Below are 19,795 nucleotides of genomic sequence, written 5' to 3'. Positions count from 1 at the left end.
AGAGAGTTTGTTTTTCCCCAAAAGTGGCCATTACTTTTAGATTTCTTTTTTTGCTGTACATCACATGAATATGTTTTGGCAACCCATCAGTGGCAAAGGAAGTTTTCTAGTGAAACCTTTACAACATCGGATCTTAAGAAAAGGAGAAATACACAAGAATTGTTCGAGTCAAGTGTATTTCTGTGAACCTATTGAATGTTAAAAAAAAAAAAAGAAAAACATCTCAGCCTTCAATTAGATGGACTTTTCAGGTTCTTCAATTATCATTACATACTTCTGAAATTTTTACCCAAACAAATAATCATCAAGGTAAACCAATAAATCAGAAATCAACTCCACAATCCTGAATATAAGCAAGTGATATGAAATTGATCAAAACATGGAGAGGGCTTGAGATGTGCCAGTCAGCACTGCAGCATAAAGAATGGAAACATCAAACTCAATGGAAAAAACGCCCGTGAGAGAGGGTATGTTGAGACATCAATCTATCAGATTATAATTTCTAATTATAAAGAGAAAATGAACAGCCATCTCTGGCTCTGCAGAGGATCTGTGGAGAGATGGATAGGGAAGAAAATCCTCCTTGGAACTGAAAACCACAGAAAAGCAAACATAAACGTACCAAATAGTTTTAAACCTCAAGGAAACAATAGAAAGAAAAAAATGCAGTCTGAGTTATTGCTACAAAACAGGTTCAAGAAACTAGGACAAGCTTTTATCAGCTCATCCAGCAGAAAGATGCTAAAGGCGAAGCAGCTCCTAAGAAATGCAGGTCATGAAATTCATGCTGAGCTACAAGGCTCTTGTTCAAAGACTTATCTTCCATAAGAGAAAAGCAGAAACTAAGTGTGGTGCCACTGCATGAGATTTACATGTTTACTTTAAAATATTATTCACAGACAAATCATTTTAGACTGCCCCAGATCAGCAGACCAGAACTTTGGGAGAACTTGCAAAGAATGGTCACAAATTCTTGGTCAGTTAAAGAAAACTAATGCATCGCAAGAAAGTGGTTTAGAGGACCCGGCTTAACTTGAACTGGAGCCCAAAGACAATTACAGACTCGTACCTTCTTGTTATTTTATATTTTCTGTGCTGCAAAAAGAGTTGGAAATTATACTTTCATGTAATTTAAAAGAAACGAAGATTTTTTTTGACCCTTCTTGGTAGCCCACAAAAATTAGCCGTGCCTTCCTCTGTCCTGAAGTACGCACCTGGATAAATATTTATGTCATTTTCACTAAGGGAATAGTAGGACAGTGTTACTCATTTAATAAATTATGTAAAATGGAAAAATTCCTTGAAATCCAAACTAGCAAGTTTCACTCAAGAATAAACAGATGACCTGAACACCTGTCTATTTATAAAGAAATGCAATTTTTAGTTAAAAATCTTCCCACAAAGAGAGCTCCAATTTTCCAAAATGTGATTTTGTATTTTTTAAACATTTAAGTTTATGAACTAAAATAGAAAACATTATCTAATTTCCCTTTGGAATTCTTCTTTGTCCCATGGTTTATATAAAAATGTATTATTCAGGATTTCCATACACCAGAGGGTTTTCCAGAGGTGTTTCTGTTTTGTTTAATTTTTTGTTTCTTTGTGCAATCTGTGGGATCTTAGTTCCCCAGTTCAGTTCAGTTCAGTTCAGTCACTCAGTCGTTTCTGACTCTTTGCGACCCCATGAATCGCAGCACGCCAGGCCTCCCTGTCCATCGCCAACTCCCGGAGTTTACCCAAACTCATGTCCATCGAGTCGGTGATGCCATCCAGCCATCTCATCCTCTGCCGTCCCCTTCTCCTCCTGCCCCCAATCCCTCCCAGCATCAGAGTCTTTTCCAATGAGTCAACTCTTCGCATGAGGTGGCCAAAGTATTGGAGTTTCAGCTTTAGCATCAGTCCTTCCAATGAACACCCAGGATTGATCTCCTTTAGAATGGACTGGTTGGATCTCCTTGCAGTCCAAGGGACTCTCAAGAGTCTTCTCCAACACCACAGTTCAAAAGCATCAATTCTTTGGCAGTCAGCTTTCTTGACTTCCCTGTTGGCTCAGACGGTTAAGCATCTGTCTACAATGTGGGAGACCCGGGTTCGATCCCTGGGTTGGGAAGTTCCCTGGAGAAGGAAATGGCAATCCTCTCCAGTACTATTGCCTGGAAAATCCCATGAACAGAGGAGCCTGGTAGGCTACAGTCCATGGGGTCACAAAGAGTCGGACACGACTGAGCAATTTTCACTTCACTTTCTTCACAGTCCAACTTTCACAACCATACATGACTACTGGAAAAACCATAGCCTTGACTAGATGGACCTTTGTTGGCAAAGTAATGTCTCTGCTTTTGAATATGCTATCTAGGTTGGTCATAACTTTCCTTCCAAGGAGTAAGTGTCTTTTAATTTCATGGCTGCAATCACCATTTGCAGTGATTTTGGAGCCCCCCAAAATAAAGTCTCTCACTGTTTCCACTGTTTCCCCATCTATTTCGCATGAAGTGATGGGACCAGATGCCATGATCTTAGTTTTCTGAATGTTGAGCTTTAAGCCAACTTTTTCACTCTCCTCTTTCACTTTCATCAAGAGGTTTTTTAGTTCCTCTTCACTTTCTGACATAAGGGTGGTGTCATCTGCATATCTGAGGTTATTGATATTTCTCCGGCAATCTTGATTCCAGCTTGTGCTTCTTCCAGCCCAGCGTTTCTCATGATGTACTCTGCATATAAGTTAAATAAGCAGGGTGACAATATACAGCCTTGACGTACTCCTTTTCCTATTTGGAACCAGTCTGTTGTTCCATGTCCAGTTCTAACTGTTGCTTCCTGACCTGCATACAGGTTTCTCAAGAGGCAGGTCAGGTGGTCTGGTATTCCCAACTAGGAACCAAATCTAGGCCCTCAGTAGTGAAAGCAAGGAGTCCTAACCACTGGACCACCATGGAATTCCTTGATTTCTAGTTTGATTCCTCTGTGATCAGATATAAAATCTTATATGGCTTGAATCTTTTTGCCTTTATTGAGACTTGTTTTACAATCTGGAATATGGACTACCTTAGTAAATATGCCTCAGTAGATGTCGTGGGTGCACTTTGAAAAGAATGTTTATCTTGCTATTGTGGGGTGGAGTGTTCTATAAATGTTAATTTCACAGGTTATGCATGTAGCTAAAGGACTGGAAATAAAATGTAAACAATATATTAGAAAAAGTAGACTTAAAAAATTTATGTCATTAAAAAAAAACACGATTTGAATTATCCTACTAAGTTGTGAGTTCCTGGAGGTCAGAGACAGTCTTCATTCATCTTTCAATTTCCAGAACCATGCACAGTGCCTATTAAACAGACTTTCCCCCCACTTTAGATTAATAGTCTAGAGAATGAAGGCCATCCAATCCATAGGACTTATGATTGCCTCACAGGAACCAATTCATGAAATAAATTCATTAAATAAAGAGGTCAGCAAATGGCGAGGCATCATTGAGAAGATTAAAAATCAATCAGACAGCATTGGTATCTCCTCCCTACACCTAAATACTATGTGTGACAGATCATCATAGCTTAAGAAATACCCAGAAAAAAATCAACTAACTCAACAACAGGCGTAGAGATGATGCTGCCCATAGACAAGAGAACTGGTTAAGAAGAGGAAAGAGAATCTACTAGGAATCACTAAAGAAACTCAGGATATGAACTGGAAGTTCCCAAAGTTTAGAATCTCAGGACAAAAAGCTGCAGTTGGTGTCTATTTTTTTCTCCCTCAAGTCATCTTCTATATTGTCACAGAGTTTATTGTTCTAAAATTGAAATTTGACCATGTTACTTCCTTACTTTGAAAATACTGCTGACTCACCATTGCTAGGATGAAGCAAAATTCCTTAACATGCAGACACATATATTCCTTCACAGTCTGGCTCCAATCTAGTTTTCCAGCCACTATGCCATTCACTCTTTCCTACACATGTAATTCTCTTGCCATACCTTCCTTCCTACTCACTATTCCCAAACATACTGAGCTCATTCACACCCTCTTGCTTTGGGATAAGCTCTTCTCTCCACCTAGAATGTACCTATTCCACATTTTCTGCTTAGTAAACTTGTACATAACACTTCCCTGGTGGCTTAGCAGTAAAAAATCCACCTGTAATGCAGGAGACTCGGGTTCAACCCCTGGCGGTGGGTGGTGGGAGGGTGGGGAAGATCCCCTGGAGGAGGGAATGGCAACCCACTCTAGTATTGTTACTTGGGGAATCCCATGGGCAGAGGAGCCTGGTGGACTGCAGCCCATGGGGTCACAAGAGTTGGACATGAATGAAGAGACTGAGCATGCACCAATGCAAACTCTTACACATCCTATAAGACTTTGGCAAAATGGCCCCATCTCCATGAATCCTTATTCAATATCCGATATAAAACAGAGTAAAGGCAATGAGTAAGGACAAGGCACATGTAGGGTGGTGAGCTCTGAGGCTATATGACACTGAGCTGAGAGTGGCCATAGAAGGGTCTGGGGAAACAATATTCTAAGTAGAGGATATGGCTTGTGCAAAAGTTGTGAGAAATGGTAGTGTGTTGCAGAGCTGAAAGGAAGCTAGTGTGGCTAGCGCAGAATAAACAAGGGGAAAGGTGGTCACAGAATTAAGTGGGGGTCAGCTCATGAAGGACCTCAAAGAACGTGTGAGAAGTACAGCCATTATTCTGAGTACAGCCTTTATTCTGAGTAGGAAGCATGGGAAGGTTTTTAGCCTAGTAATAACATGATCTGATTTGTTTTTTAGGAAGTCACTGTGCTGCTGTGTAGAAATGAATTATAAGGGGGCATGTGTGAAACAGACCATTTACAGAGATGTTTGAGTCACCGTTGTTACCAATGAGTATTTATTCATTGGTCCATTTGTTTATCCACCATTCTAAATTCAACTTGGCTGCTGAAATTAGCAAGATGTACTGAGACATTTGCTGCAAAAGCTCTACTTATATGTATCAGGTCAGGTGTGTGACTATCAAGCTTTCAGGAGATTTTTAAAAAATGTGCTGCTGCTGCTGCTTCTGCTAAGTTGCTTCAGTCGTGTCTGACTCTGTGCGACCCCATAGACGGCAGCCCACCAGGCTCCCCGGTCCCTGGGATTCTCCAGGCAAGAACACTGGAGTGGGTTGCCATTTCCTTCTCCAATGCATGAAAGTGAAAAGTGAAAGTGAAGTCGCTCAGTCGTGTCTGACTCTGTGCGACCTCACAGATGTAGCCCACCAGGCTCCTCCATCTATGGGATTTTCCAGGCAAGAGTACTGGAGTGGGGTGCCATGAAGTCCCATTTTTCAGGATGTGTCTCAAGTTACACCAGGGAACTGTATCAGCCATGGTACTCAGATCCTGACTCAAATACTACTGTTGACCTGGAATGTGAAAAGTGTTGGTGCTAGAAATGGTTTTGTGGAACATCTGGAATTAAAGCATAGCAATACAAACTGGACTATTTCTTTATACCTTTCTCTTCTGGTCTCTAGTAGTAGCTCCCTGAACCCAGATAAAAGCATTTGCTGCTGTTGTTGTTGTTGTTTAGTTGCTCAGTCATGTTCGACTCTTTAGGGACCTCATGGACTGTAGCCCGTCAGGCTCCTCTGTCCATGGGGATTCTCTAGGCAAGAATACTGGAATGGGTTGCCAAGCCCTCCTGCAGGGGATCTTTCCCACCCAGGGATCAAATTTGTGTCTCCTGCATTATAGGCGGATTCATTACTGCTGAGCCACCAGGGAAGCCCAGATAGAAGCATACCCATTATTAAAAAGTTACTGATATTTTTCTATAAACTCTACAGACTCTTTCCTGGCTCAGGGCCTTTGTACATACTGTTCCTTCTGCCTAGAAGACCCACCCCATCCACTCTTAGTCTTCTGAATCTTACTCAGCATGAGTGTTAGTGCCTCTGACAGGCCTTCCCTGAACCCCCAAATCTAAACAGGCTCTGTCCATTTCCTTGAATACCCATAGCATTTATAGCTTTAAATTCATTTGTGAGATTATTCTTTTAATGCCTCTGTATACTTGTAGCCTCCCCAACTTGGACTTTAAGTTCCAGGGACGCAATATATCTAGTTACCATTGCTTCTACAGTGCCTGGGACATAAGATACTCAAAATAAATACCCCCACTAGGTGAGTTAATACTAGTAATAGCCAACCCTGGACAGATAGGTATAGACTCTTCAGCTCCTTTAGTTGTGCTTTCTCTTGTTTTCCATTTTATAGCTTTAAGATCTCCCTCCTCCATTCACTCAAGAACGTGAGTCCAGCGATGGAGCAATTTTTTGCAGACTCATGCTCTTAATTTTTTTAACCAAGGTTTCTCAACCTCAGAACTATTAACATTTCGGGCTGGAAAATTATTTGTTGTGAGGAGAGATATCCTGCTTATTGGTCTCTGTTCATCATTCACCAGTAATACTTGCTCCCAAAAATGTCATCAGGTATTGCCCCATGTTGGCAAAAATCATTCCTGGTTGAGAATCACTGGTTTAAAGTGTCAAGTGTCAAGCCTGTTAGAAGAATTACTTTTAGAATTCAGGTTGTTGAATGATGCCTGGGTTAGAGGAGGATTCTACCAACCCAAATGGATCAAAATAATGCCCATTTCTATTTTGTTTCTGTAGCACTTCCTGTGTGTCCTTTGAAAAGGCCATTTAGTGACGGTCTAATTCAAGGCAATATTCTGATCTTTGAAATGCAGTCTCCTGGTCCGTCCTAGAAGGATGAAGGAAATAGGGGTGGTGTTTCTGAGGAAACCAATGCCTCTGAGACCCCCTCTGGAATTGGCAATCCCCTACAACTTTCCTAGGGGCATGTCCCAGAGGACAATAAAAGGGAGACAAACAGCCCATTCTAGCATGCTTTTCAGGATCTCTCACTACAAACAAGAAAGTCTGAGAGGCCTGGTAAAAATAAATATGGCTTAGCCCTCCTGGCACAAGAGCAGTTTCTGACAGCCAAGACTTAACTCACCCTAGGGGGTGACCCAGCCAGGGACCATGCACGAAGTTCATTTCTACCCATTGATATTCCCAGTGACTCACAGCAGCTGGGGACGGCTCTGTACACCAGGACTGTGCCGAACCATGGAGGAGGAGGGCTTGGGATGCACACAGAAAATGCAGTCTCTTGAGCCTGAGTCAGAGAGGGATAGCCAGCCTCCCTGCTCCCAGAAAAACAACACAAATCATGCCTTCTGGAAAGGAACCTGTCTTTTGAATGCAGAGTGGAAACTGTTTATAAATTCTTAATCCCCTGACAGTGAAAGTATGGTGACCGCCTGTTCTGGATTTTTGGGGACAAATGTATTCATTATACCACATGTCCTCAGTTTTCATGTGGGGAAAAAAAGAATATGGCCTCCAGAATCACGAGGTCTTCCTCAATAGGTCAAAAAGCAAGCCTTCATAAGCAACATATACTGAAACCCTGAGACCAATGAAAGCTGCATCAGAAATGTTGTGGAGAGAGGGATTGAGAATCAGCCTCTACTTTTCACTTTTTTCTCCTTGGATTTTAGGCTAAGATGACACAGGTCTTAAAGGTTGACTGTTTACCCAGCAGTAAGATCAAGTAAACCTGATCTGACTCGACTGCCGCCATCAGACAGCAAGAAGAACTACACACAGAAAACGCCTGTGTTAGTTACCATGGTGACGTTAGTTCAACCACATTTCATCTGTGTAAAAATTTCAGGCAAAACAGGATAGAGAAATATTGGCTAAGAAGTAGTGAATACCGCATTTCTTTCTTGCTATTGCGAACTTAATATTAGCTTTGGTCAAAGATGATAATTTGAAGTGAAATCCTTGGAAAAATTGCAGAGAAGCAAGGATGAAATGGTGACCAATCCATTGGAGAAATCTAATATTCTCTTTGCACTGTACCAAATTACTTTCCCCTCGGCTAACATGGGGTATTTGGGGCTTCCTGACTCTATTTACTAGTGAGAGGAAAGTGGTTTAAGAAAATTGCTGATGACCCAAAGGCAGAAACTGCTGGCATACTAGCTTGGATAGAAAAATGGTATACTGGACCCTAAGGAAGCTCCAATACTTTGGTGACCTGATGCAAAGAACTGACTCATTGGAAAAGACCCCGATGCTGGGAAAGAATGAAGGCAGGAGGAGAAGAGGACAACAGAGGATGAGATGGTTGGATGGCATCACCGACCCAATGGACATGAGTTTGAGTAAGCTCTGGCAGTTGGTGATAGACAGGGAGGCCTGGTGTGCTGCATTCTATGGGGTCGCAAAGAGTCGGACACGACTGAGCAACTGAACTGAACTGAAGGACGTCAGGGACTTGGACAAAAGAAGCAGGACAAGATTCAACCTAGAAAATGGAAGGTGGTAACAAAATTAATCCATATTATTAATATATGCTGAAGAGAGGCACAGGCCACAAAACAAAGACAAGAGAGAAATTTACAACTTTATATACTAACCCCAAAGTTAAATATTGCTAGAAGGCTCTAGAGACTGGAGCTGGGAGGAGGCTGAGATCTCTGAGAGGATACCACTGCAAGTAAAGACAACTTCCTTACCCCCTTCCTTCCTTGCCAGGATCAGAAAATCAAAGAAGGTGAAGAGGCTAACCACGCTGATTTACAAAGACAGCGAGGAGGAACTACGTCTGGCCAATTCTGGACGTCTGAGCTGGGGCGACAGGACCCAGACAACCACCTCAGGAAATGAGTACATGAAAAGGGGAGGTCGTGGAATTCTTTAGCCCTCGAACAGCGCTGCCTAGACTGGGGGCCGGGGTGGCGGGGGAGGGCAGGGGCGGAGAAAAATCTCAGAAAAGGAATTTTGACAGTGAGAACGCTAGTGAAGATGCAGCACTCCAGGCCCCCTGATGGCCCTTGTTTGATGTCAATGAAGCCCGAGAGGATTATGCATTAGCAAGCCTTGCGTATCCTGAGACATCAATAAAGTCTGGACTCGGGGCCGGTAGGGGGGCCGGGGTCACGTCCAGGCGACTCGGGTCAGCTTGGGTGCACCACTCTGGCCCAAAACTAGAGTGAGCGGGGATCCGAGAGTTGCCGCTTCGATGACACCCTTTTTTTTTTTTTTTTTAAAGTTAAGGACATTCGAGCAGTAGTAACGGGGACACTGCGTGGGGTGGGGTGGGGGGTCTCTCTCGAGGGCTAGGAATGTGGGGGTGGCTTGCAGAGGAACTGGGCCAGCGCTGGAGGCGCCGGCGGGTGGGGTCCGGGGACCGGGAGGCGGGGGCCGAGGGCGGGAAGGGGCCGGGCCGGCGCGGGGGGCGGGACCAGGCGCGGTGGCGGTGGCGGGGGCTGCGGCGCTGGGGGCGGGGCGGCAGGGCCCGGGACACCCCCCTCCCGGTCCCCTGGCGGGGCGGCTTCGGCTCGGCCCGCACTGGAGGCAGCAGCAAGCCGGAGGCGACCGGCGGGGAGCGCCCGCAGCCGTGGACCGGGACGCGGCCCCTGAGGGGGGAGCCTCCGCCGATACCCTCCGGCGCGCCGTCCCGCGGGAGCCGGCGGAACCCCCGGGCCGGCAGGGAGCGCCGGCGGCGGCACCATGAGGCGGCCGTGCGGCGCGCTGCTGCTTGGCGCCCTGCTCTGCGCACACGGTAAGCGGCGCCGCCGCGCTCGCGCGCACCCGCCAGCCGGGAAAGTTTGTCCCCGGGCTCCGGCCACTGCAGGACTCAACCTTCCGAGAGCTGAACAGCGCGGGCTGGGGCCTGAGAGCCCCTCGCCCTCTCACTCCAAGCAGTTCGCCCGGAGATCGTGTGCTGGGGAAAGGGAACGGGAGCTCTCCACCGCCCCCCCCCCCTCCCCGCCCCCGACTCCTCCAGCCCGAGATGGGGCAGTGGCGACCGAGGAGCTCCCCGGGCTCGGGTCTGGGCCAGGCTGGGTGGAGGCTGTGTGTGTTGCGGGGAGGGGGGGGGTCGGGGGGAGATCCAAGGCGCTCGCCCCCTCCTTCCCTCGCTGCTCTTTGAAGAGCTGGGGTGCTTCCCGTTTCGGGTTGACCCACGGTCTCTGTGTCCTTGGTGCGAATGAATGTGTGCGAAGAAAGGGAGGCGGGGAAGGATGGTCGCTAAAGCACAAATTGTAAATAGTCTTCCTTCCAGGGTCCGGGGTGGAGGGGGGTCTCAGGAGGATTGAGAAGAGAGGCTCCAGTGGAATCTGAATACTTGAGCTCAGGAGATTCCTCCCGATTCGAGGAGCAGCTGCTCGGACTCCGGACCACGCTCCCGCCGAGGGTCCTCGGGCACTGCTCGCTCGCAGCATCCCCACTTAGTGGTGTTTTGGGTTCCCTCTCCTGGCTGTGACCAATCAGTTTCCTGCCCTGGATCCTTCCCGGAGGAGGGGGAGGGGGAAACAGGGTTGGAAAAGGGGGCAGAGGGACAGAGGGAAGAAACTGCTGGAAGGCTCCCGCAGACCCTTCCTTGCTGGGACAGGGGGGCGGGTGTCGCCGAACCTCACCAGGCAGCCCCCTACCCCACCCCCCGGCCCGCGCGGTGGCCCTCGGGGAAGCTGGAGGGATGGCAAGAGGACTGCTGCCTCATCTGCTCCTTATTAATAACTTGTTTGGTGCCCGAACGCAACTGTTGTGTGCGATGACGGCTCCGGTGGAATCTGTTTCTCGGCAGCCGGCTACGACCGTGGGTGCACCCCGTGATTTAGCAGCTGCCTCTAGTTGGTGCCCGAAGATCAAAGAACTTTGATCTTTGAACCCCAACCCTATTCACCCACCTCTGTTCAACCGAGGTGTGGGGGGGTGGGAAGACGGTGGTGGTGGAATCTGAGTCTTCCCATTCTCCCCCCGCAGCCGGGATGAGGCGCTGGACGGGGTTCAGAGTGATGGGGACTGGAGACCACGGCCTCCTAGCCGATTCTTTCTTTAACGTAAAGGGAGTGCGTGTGGAAATAGTGCAGATTTCGGAACTTGCCTGGCAGGGCGTGGAGATGCCTGAACACTTGTTTTAAAGATTGGTTTACCTCCCAAATCCAAAACAGAGTTCGCTGCCTGTTATTTAGACAACCCGTGGGTTTTCAGTGACTTTTTCCATGCCCACACTAAGCCCACCAAGCGCTTAACTCCTCCTCTCGGAGTAGCAGCGCGGCGACCACGTTCCTCTCTGGACTGTCCTCTCCCCCTCCGGGGTTCTCTCCTCGAAGGTTATTTGTAGCCTCTTTGGCGTGTCGGGACAGCGGCCCTACTAGGGTAGGAATGTAGCTGCTCTTCCCACCACATGGGCCCCTTAAAGGGACAGCTATGCTTTTTGGGGGCTTTTCCCCTTCGGGCTGCGAGGCAAGAGGAGGGAGCTTTCCTCCCTGCCCCCTGGAGGAAGTTTTGAAAAAGATCAAGGGAAATGGCATGGCACTGAAGGAAAAAAAAAAAGGGTGGGGGGGCGCGGGCGGGCGCTAAAACGGATACCAACAAAGCCAGAGAGGAGATTGTCGCCTTCTGCCCTAGGGAAAGGGGAGCTGGAAGGTTCCGGGGGAGACTGGCCAAGAGGATTTTATTGCTCCAGAGCTGTCAAAACTGCATACACTACATCTGCATTGAGAACCGGGGTAGAAAATTGTGTATATTCTGTGCTTCACAGAAGAAGGATAGGAGGGTTCTTGGCCACTCTTCTGGTTCTTTTCAAGGTCAAGATATTTAATGGAAACTTCAAGGCATGGGAGGCTCTCTGTGTATGTGCCCAAGGACCCTCAGTGGCACCAGGATCTAAACTTTGCCTAGCCTGCTGCTGAGCCATCCTCGGAGGCTTGGAAGAGACAGATTCATGGTTCACCAGTGAGACTGTGCAGTCATTCAACCAAAAGTACCTATGTTCCAGGTGCTCAAGGGGGAATTCAGTGGGTCATAGTCGACCAGTTAGACAGATCTGACCTCAGCTAGGAATGAATTCAAGACACTAAAATTCAAGGCACTGATTTGGATGCTGCTAGTACTTGGGACTTTTCCTAGAGCCTGTGGGATTGGCCTGAACCTGTGTAATACTCCTAAAGATTTTTGGAAGGAAACTTGATAACTGGTAATAGCCCTGGGTATCTTCCTGTTGAGGGTTGAGGTGAGGCCTCGGACAATCCACCACCATTTGAAGAGCGAAAGCCCTGTTTGTCTTGGAGATCTCTTCCAGGTAAGTTTTGGTACATAGAGGGTTATTTGTGAGGCTGAGTGACAAAGAGTGGAACTGAGACTGGTCTCCTTTCTGTCTGGTGTTGTCACGGTGCTCTGTTGACCTTGTCCCTGATCTTACTGGGCTTGTGAAAGATGCCTGGCTTGTCGCTGATTTTGGATTTCCTCTTCTGTCCCCTGTTGAGTATCAGATAACGTCTTTGGGACTGGCACATGGTATTAAGAATGACAGGTGCAAGGCGACTGAGTAAGGCCATGTCTAATACTGAGCATGGTGGACTTGCCCATCTTCTGGGCCAGCGGAGAACACAGGACGTTACAGAGGACAGGATGTTTTACTGGCCTTTCTCGTTCTTTTTAACGGGTTGACTGCTAATCTTGATCCCTAAGAAGAAGGAAGATGGGAGAGGCTGGCTATGTTGCTTCTCCTTTGAAGGCAGGATCAATCCTAGGGGCTTCCAAAAGAGGGGCAGAATTTTGGAGACTACTTTAAGAAGTAGTCTTGTCTTTTTTTTGTGTTTGGACACATCTCATAATTTTGTGACCGTTCCATGCCCGTGACCGACTAGGTCTGTTAGCCTGTTCCAACCACGGTCTCTACATTCCTTGACACAGTTTACTACGAGTTTTGTCACAGTTGTCTGGACATGGGGCATCTGGCCCCAGATTGTGTCTGGATTACCATCTCATCTTCAGTATTGGAAACCTTTCTCCCTTTCTCAGCCTGGTGGGATTCAGTGTCCCAGGAAAGACTTCATGCCGACTGGTTGGCTGGCAGAGCCAGGGTTTGGCCCTATAAATAGCTCTGATGAATGCCTGTGCTTGCCACTCTCCTTCCAGCTTCGAGCTGACAGGGTCAGGTTCTTTTTCCCCAGCACTCTCAGGAGCATTCCCTGAACTGGGCTCTGCACCCATTCATTTGTTCATTCATTCCCTGGACACACATTTGTCAAGTGCTAATCTAATCCCTGCATGCACAGCTCCATGATCAAGAAGCGCAGGCAGTTTGAATCTTGGCTTCACCACGTCTTGGTGATCCTGTATAAAACACTTGATCACCTTGAACTTCAGGGTTCATATCTGTAAGGAAAGGGCTGGAATGGTAATAAACTATTATGCAAGGATCCTGTAAAAATTAAATGAGATAATAGTACGTTCAAACCATTCAGCACAGAGTCCCACAGATAAATGTTGGTTGTTTGCTAGCGTGCTTGCAGAAATGGATTAGAGATGGGTTTCGCCTTTGGACTATGGGAATCAGGCAAACAAGTAGTTGAACTACAGTGTCATGTGCCAAAATGGAGGCTCAGCCCTTCATTCAGTTAAGCTGGGTTTTGCTCTCTCTCTTTTCTTTAAGATCATGCCCTTTCTTTCCCCACTTGAACATCTAATGAAACTTAAGCATATTTCTCTCCTATCCACACTTCAGAAAAGAAGTCTGTGGAGCTCTGCTGCAAGTCTAGCGGGCTCACTCTGCCTCAGTTCCCCTGGGTCAGAGCCTGGGAGGCGGGGCTTTCCTCTGAGAGCATCCCCGTGGTTGGGGTTGCAGCCAGCCATCTCGCCCTAAGGTTGCTGTGACCCGGGGTGAGAGGTGCTGGCAGAGGTCTCCTGGAGCGGCAACCATTTAGAATTCCAGGCTCTTCCTCCCACTGGCCTGGGAAAGGACAAGCCCCAGAGCTCATAAGGTAGTAATTGCCCCAATTTGGGGGCCGGGCCGCTGTGGGGCTGCCTTCCTTCACGACTACTGTCTTCAATCCGGAATCCTGTTGGGATGCAGGGAGAATAGATTGGAGTCTCAAGCCCATGACCCAGCCCCCAGCCTCTCCACCCGTCGAGTTTGACCCCTGTAGTGTCTTTGTTTTTTCCATTTAAGTTGGTGCCACTGATGTGATGGTTGGGGTGAGGGGGTGCGGGGGAGCTGCGGAAAGTTGACCGTAACCAAGAGCAGCCAAGAGCAGCCGTTCAAAAGAGCTGATTCTCTAGCTTTCCCGGCAGTCCTTTGACTCCATTTTCTGTTCTGCATTTTTGATTTAGCAAGAAGCAAACATCCTGGGTGCCCTTGGGCACCTTTTACGCCCTTCCGAGCAAACTTCATTCTTTCACGGCACGTAGGCATTCCCATCCTCACTCACAGCTGAGTGGATCGCCCACCAGCTGCCCTGACACCCTGCTCCCTGCTCGTTCAGGTTAGAGTGAGGAGGGTAAGGGCGCTGCCCGAGCCCCAGTGAAGAAAGCCTCATCGGGGACTCGCTGCAAGCCCAGACACAGCCCACCGGAGCTCCCCCCTCACCTCTGTGCAGAGCCGGGAGGATCGGAGTTGCGAGCAAAGCCGGAAACAAAAGCCTGGGAGCAAACCTCCCATCTGGCGGAGAGGCAGCACAAAGGTGCTGCTGCATAATTTATCACTGGAGGTTTCCTGGGGCTGGGGAAGCTCCTGGCCCTAGAACCTTTTGGTGGAGGAGAGGGTCCCCCACTGCCTCCCATCTGGGTGAAGGGCCAGGGAGGTACAGGGTAGAGAGACACCTGATTAGCAGTGAAATAAAGACGCTTCGCGGCAAAGGCAATGGCACCCCACTCCAGTACTTTTGCCTAGAAAATCCCATGGACGGAGGAGCCTGGTAGGCTGCAGTCCATGGGGTCACTAGAGTTGGACACGACTGAGCGACTTCACTTTCACTTTTCACTTTCATGCATTGGAGAAGGAAATGGCAACCCACTCCAGTGTTCTTGCCTGGAGAATCCCAGGGATGGGAGGCCTGGTGGGCTGCCGTCTATGGGGTCGCACAGAGTCGGACACGACTGAAGCAACACAGCAGCAGCAGCAGCAAAGACGCTTCGAGGTTGGAAGGAGCTCCAGTGATCTCTCCTTGCTCAGTTGCTCCACTTCCTGCCAGGCCTGCAGGGCAGGGGGTAGGGGAAATGCTCCGAATAGTCCCCTCCTTGGCCCCAGCCTGGGGAGCCGACTGTCACCATGTCCTGGATGAGGACAAGAAATAGTTTCTCTGTTGGGTTGACTACGGCCTGCTGGAAATCAAATACAGATGCTGGGTTCTAATAGCCATACATCTAGCAAATAAGAAGGGCTTCCCAGGTGGCTGAATGGTAAGGAATCTGCCTGCCAAGCAGGAGACGTGGGTTCAATCCCTGGATTGGGAAGATCCCCTGGAGAAGGAACTGGCAAGCCACTCCAGTATGCTTGCCAGGAAAATCCCGTGGACAGAGGAGCCTGGCAGGCTATCAGTCCTTGGGGTCGCAAAAGAGTCGGACACAACTTAGCAACAACAGCAACAAAGCAAATAAGAAAGGGGAGTTTCCTCCTCTTTCCACTCCCCCCTCCCCACAACCCCACACTTACCTGCTGTTTAAACAAGAAATTTCAGCCACAGGTTCAGAGAAGCAAAAAAAGTGAATGGCTTTAAAATATACCTCCCCCAAATGAGAATTTCTGCTCCTCTGGGAGTGATCTCTGGTGACCATTTTTGCATAGCAAGTTGGGACATGTAGTCCAAAAATGATGAATGGACTTCTGGGGCAGTTAACACTGGTGAATCTCTTTTCTGTATTGCCGGCGCTGTGATAAGTGTTAGCATGTTTTATCACATTTACTCCTCACTGTATCCTTACTAGGAAGATTCTGGTAGATTCCGGTCTTACAGATGGGAAGGTAAAGCTTGAGCCATTTGCTGTCATACAGCTAGTGAGTAACTGCCCCAGGATCTGAACCCAGAGCCTGAGCTGTTAACCCTCTAATCCACACTGGCTCTTAGAACAGACTCTTTTATATCTAAGCTAAACCAGAAGACCCTGATCGGGACTGGTCTCTGTTTTATCTCAGATTGACCTCTCCTCTCTGTTTTCAGTCTTCATCTTCTCAGAGAATCCCAGTGCATAAAGAATTACCTATCAGGTGCTTTTTTTTTTTTTTTTTTGATGGAGGGAGGCTTTAAGAAGCTCCCAGGAGATGTGGTTTGTTGCTCTTTGAAGCCATGTGTTATCCTGTGGGCCTTGGGTTTTGAGAGGTAGGGGGAGGGGAGAGCAATATTCTGAGCAGTCTCTCAGTGAGCACAGCCGCCTCCAAGCCCTGCTGGATTTGTGGAGTCTTGTTGACTGAGCTCCTGGGCAGGGTGAGGAGACTTCTGAGGACCTGTATGGAGACATAGCTACATTACTGGGTTGAGAGAGAAGATGCAGATGGAGATGGTGGTATTAACAGCAACAACAACAAAGAGTAGCTGCTATGATGTACTTTGTATGTATTATTTCATTTAAACCTCCTATCAACCCTATGAAATGGGTACTACCACCACCCCCATTTCACAAAAAAGGAAACTAATCCATGTCTAAGTTGCTCTGAAATTTAGGTTCTAAATGCTCTTGTCTATGCTTGCCTCCTAGGAATTGGTTGATGACAGATTAGGTAAGGATAAAGGATGCCATGTACTTCAAGCTCCCCCAGAGAAGGGCCGTAAAGCAGGACTGTGGTCACAGGACTCTCCCCCGTCTCTTCCTGAGGCCACGTATGCCGCCAACTTAACACATGGGAGCAGCACTGCAGCTTGGCAGACAGTCGAGTTTTTAGACGTCTCAAGCCCTGAAATATTAGGGCTTAATCAAGGGGTGGCTGGATAAGACAGGCTGAGTGAGTCAGATTCTGTAAAAGTAATAGTAGGCGCCGTCATTTATTGAGAGCTTAGTATATGCTATGGGCTTTTTATGAATTAACTAATTCAATTCTCATAACACCCATGGGAGGTAGGGGCTCTTATCCCAGTTTTCCAAATGAAAAGCTAAGGTAGAAATTAAATAACATGCCCAGGTCCGATGGCCAGTAACTAGCTTCGTTATGTTCCCGTGTTCTTGACACTATGCTCTTCTGCCTCAAAACTTTGGAAGCTGATCTTACTTCTTTTCTGTGTTTGAAACTGGCAAGAGAGGACTGAACTTGCTGGGACTGATAGTCATGTGTCTCATGGTGTCACTTTTGAGAGGGCCCTCGAGGAGAAGAGTTTATCAGATAGATTTTCAAACTAGGTAAGATTGGCCTCAAGGGATCAAGAGACAGAGATACAGAAAGTTACGGATGTCAGTAACTCAGCCTGATAACACAGCAAATGAAAGGAACTCTTTTTGGAGAAAGGAGTGAACTTAAACTTTGCCTGGATACAAGTAGGTAGCCACCTTAAAAAGAAGATTCTTGCTTTCTTGAGTATAGGGTAAGTCGGAAATAACCACTTTTATTTCTCATGTTCTGGGCCTCCTCTTTTCCTCTGACTTCAGCTCTCACAGGATTCTCAAGGAATTTGTCATTTTTTTTTCATTTTACAAACTTATATGATCCATACTACATGCAAGCATTGAGCGACGCACTGAATACAGATACAAAGCTCCATATCATACAGTTCCAACTGCCAAGAGACTTCTGGTCTAGTAGGAGAACAGTGGTCCCACAGTGGGCTAAGTGCTGCCATAGAGGAGACACCAGGGGCCCCTGAGCACAGGGCAGACGCTTTCAGTTAAGTCAGGCTCCACGGATCCAGGTTGGGCAGCATCAGGAAAGGGTTCACGTCCTGGCCTCCTGCTCTCAACCATTTTCCTTGTTTGGTATTGGTTCCAGGGTTTTTTTTGTGTGCAAGCTCCGTCCTCTCAAACAATGGCTGTATAGAAACCTGGGTCTCTCCTGACTCCAGGTGTCTCTTGGGTGAGACCAGATCCATTTCCATGTGGCTTTTGGCTGCTACCCCTTTCGGTTATGTCAGTTTTGTCTTGCTGCATGGGCCTCCCTTTCAGTGGAAGATAACCTGCCCAAGTAAGCTGAGTAACCTGCCCAAGGATTGGTCTCTTGATTGGCCTGGGTGTAGTTTAGGGTCATTTCAAACAACTTATCCTCATTAAATAAGGTTTGTATCTTCATCATGGCTGCCAGTTGATAGGAAAGAAGACAGCATTGGAGAAAAGAACAGTGTTTAAGAAAACCATTCCTGGTGGCCCAGTGGCTAAGACCCTGTGTTCCCAAGGCAGGGGGCCTGGGTTTGATCCCTGTTCAGGGACCTAGATCCCTCATGTTGCAGCTAAAGGACCCGCATGCTGCGACAAAGATGGAAGATCCCAAATGCTGCAACTGAGACCTGGTACAGCCAAACAAAGAAACAAATATTTTTGAAAAAAAGAAAAACGTCCTTCACTTATATGAGTGATGCTCTCTCCCTTTCCCATTGTAATCACTTCCATGCTGCGAGAGCTGGCATATCCCTATACTCACAGGACAGCCCTTAAGCCTTCTCATTTCTGGTTCAACTTGAAAAAGCTGCTCTGTAGCTGTGTATAGTCACTGGACACCTTGGGCCTCCAGTGAAGGTGTGGTCCCTCCTGAGCTGAGCGTTCTGTGAGGTGGTGAGGAGCAGCGCCTCTCCAACTTGAGTGTGCCTCAGTGAGAAGCTTTACTGAAAGTCCGGATGCTGAGACCATAGTAACAGAAGAATATTGGTTTAAGGATCAGAATGGGGCTGCCCTCCTGGCTCTCCTACTTAACCTATGACCTCGGCCAAAGCAGATGACTTACCTGTTAAAAGGGTACGACTGTAATGATGAAATGAGAACACAAATGTGTGTGCAAAAGTAGCTTGCAAACTGCTAAGAGAAACTGCAGAATTTAATCATTTGTTGTGTGAAGTCCTGTCTTTGTCCGGACCAACACAATACTGAGGCGCTTATTCAAAGGACTAGGGTTCCATACTCTCCTTGCTTCGCTACTTGACCTTAGAGCAAGAGGAATGGGCCTTTAGCCTTGGCAGTAGCCAGAAGGAGAGGTCACTGCTTGAAATCCATAAACTCTCTGTGCATTTGCTAAATGAGACTGCAGAAAGAAGGACTCGGAAATTCCAGTATTACCAATTCCCTTTTCGGATCTCAGAGATTTGGAAACTCTCATAATAGCAATACCATGTATCGGGAGGCAGTATCATGAGGGGATTAAGAGCAGAGGGTCTGGAATTGACCTGCCTGTGTGTGAGTGCTGGCTCCAACCCTTAGTATCTGTATGACTTGTCAACAGACTTCCCCTCCCTGGGTCTCAGAGTCCTCACCTGTAAGATGGTGATAATAATAACACACCTGCCAGGACTGTTGAGAGCCTTCGGTGATGTAGAATAAGAAAAGTATTTTAGAAGAGCATTTGGAGAGCATGTGGTAAATATTCAGTGAGTGGTGGCTGTATTTTTATAAAGCTTTCGCTGTGTGCTGGCCCTTTGCTAAGAAGTTTACATGGATTTTTAAAATTTAAAACATTTTTTTAAAAGTATTTATTAAAAAAAAAAAAAAAAGCATTTACTTATATATTTGTCTGCACGGGGTCTTAGTTGTGGCACTGGGATCTAGTTTCCTGATGAGGGACCAAACCCAGGCCCCTGGCACTGGGACTACAGAGTCTGAGCCACTGGACCACCAGGGAAGTCCCAGATTATTTCGTTTAATCTTTACAAAACCCTTTGTGGTAAAACTATTGTTATTCCCATTTTATGGATGAGGAAACTGAGACTCTGGCATGAACTAACTCGCTCAAAGTTGTAGAGTTAGTGGTAGAACCAGTACTTGAACTCCAGCCTCTCTGACTCTGGAATCTATGTTCTCTCACATGTTCCGCAGTATCTGGTAGTATAAGCAGGTGG

At 47.3% G+C, this 19,795-nt stretch overlaps 2 protein-coding genes across 5 annotated transcripts in view; both read left to right on the top strand.

The window, feature by feature from the left end:
• Positions 1-19,795, top strand: part of CKAP5 (cytoskeleton associated protein 5) — a 177,373-nt gene that overhangs the window by 3,853 nt on the left and 153,725 nt on the right. The window lies entirely within an intron of this gene.
• LRP4 (LDL receptor related protein 4) overlaps positions 9,375-19,795 on the top strand; it is a 53,593-nt gene continuing 43,172 nt past the window's right edge. For all 3 annotated transcript variants that reach the window (XM_055547028.1, XM_055547030.1, XM_055547029.1), the window contains exon 1: positions 9,375-9,609. In XM_055547028.1, coding sequence (XP_055403003.1) covers positions 9,558-9,609 — 52 coding nt within the window. In that variant the 5' untranslated portion in view covers positions 9,375-9,557. The remainder of the gene's footprint in view (positions 9,610-19,795) is intronic.

This window comes from Bubalus kerabau, chromosome 15 (genome assembly GCF_029407905.1).
Source record: "Bubalus kerabau isolate K-KA32 ecotype Philippines breed swamp buffalo chromosome 15, PCC_UOA_SB_1v2, whole genome shotgun sequence".
Lineage (NCBI taxonomy): Eukaryota > Metazoa > Chordata > Mammalia > Artiodactyla > Bovidae > Bubalus > Bubalus kerabau.
The sequence above is the reverse complement of the archived record's forward strand: the minus strand, read 5'-3'. Positions and strand labels throughout refer to the sequence as shown.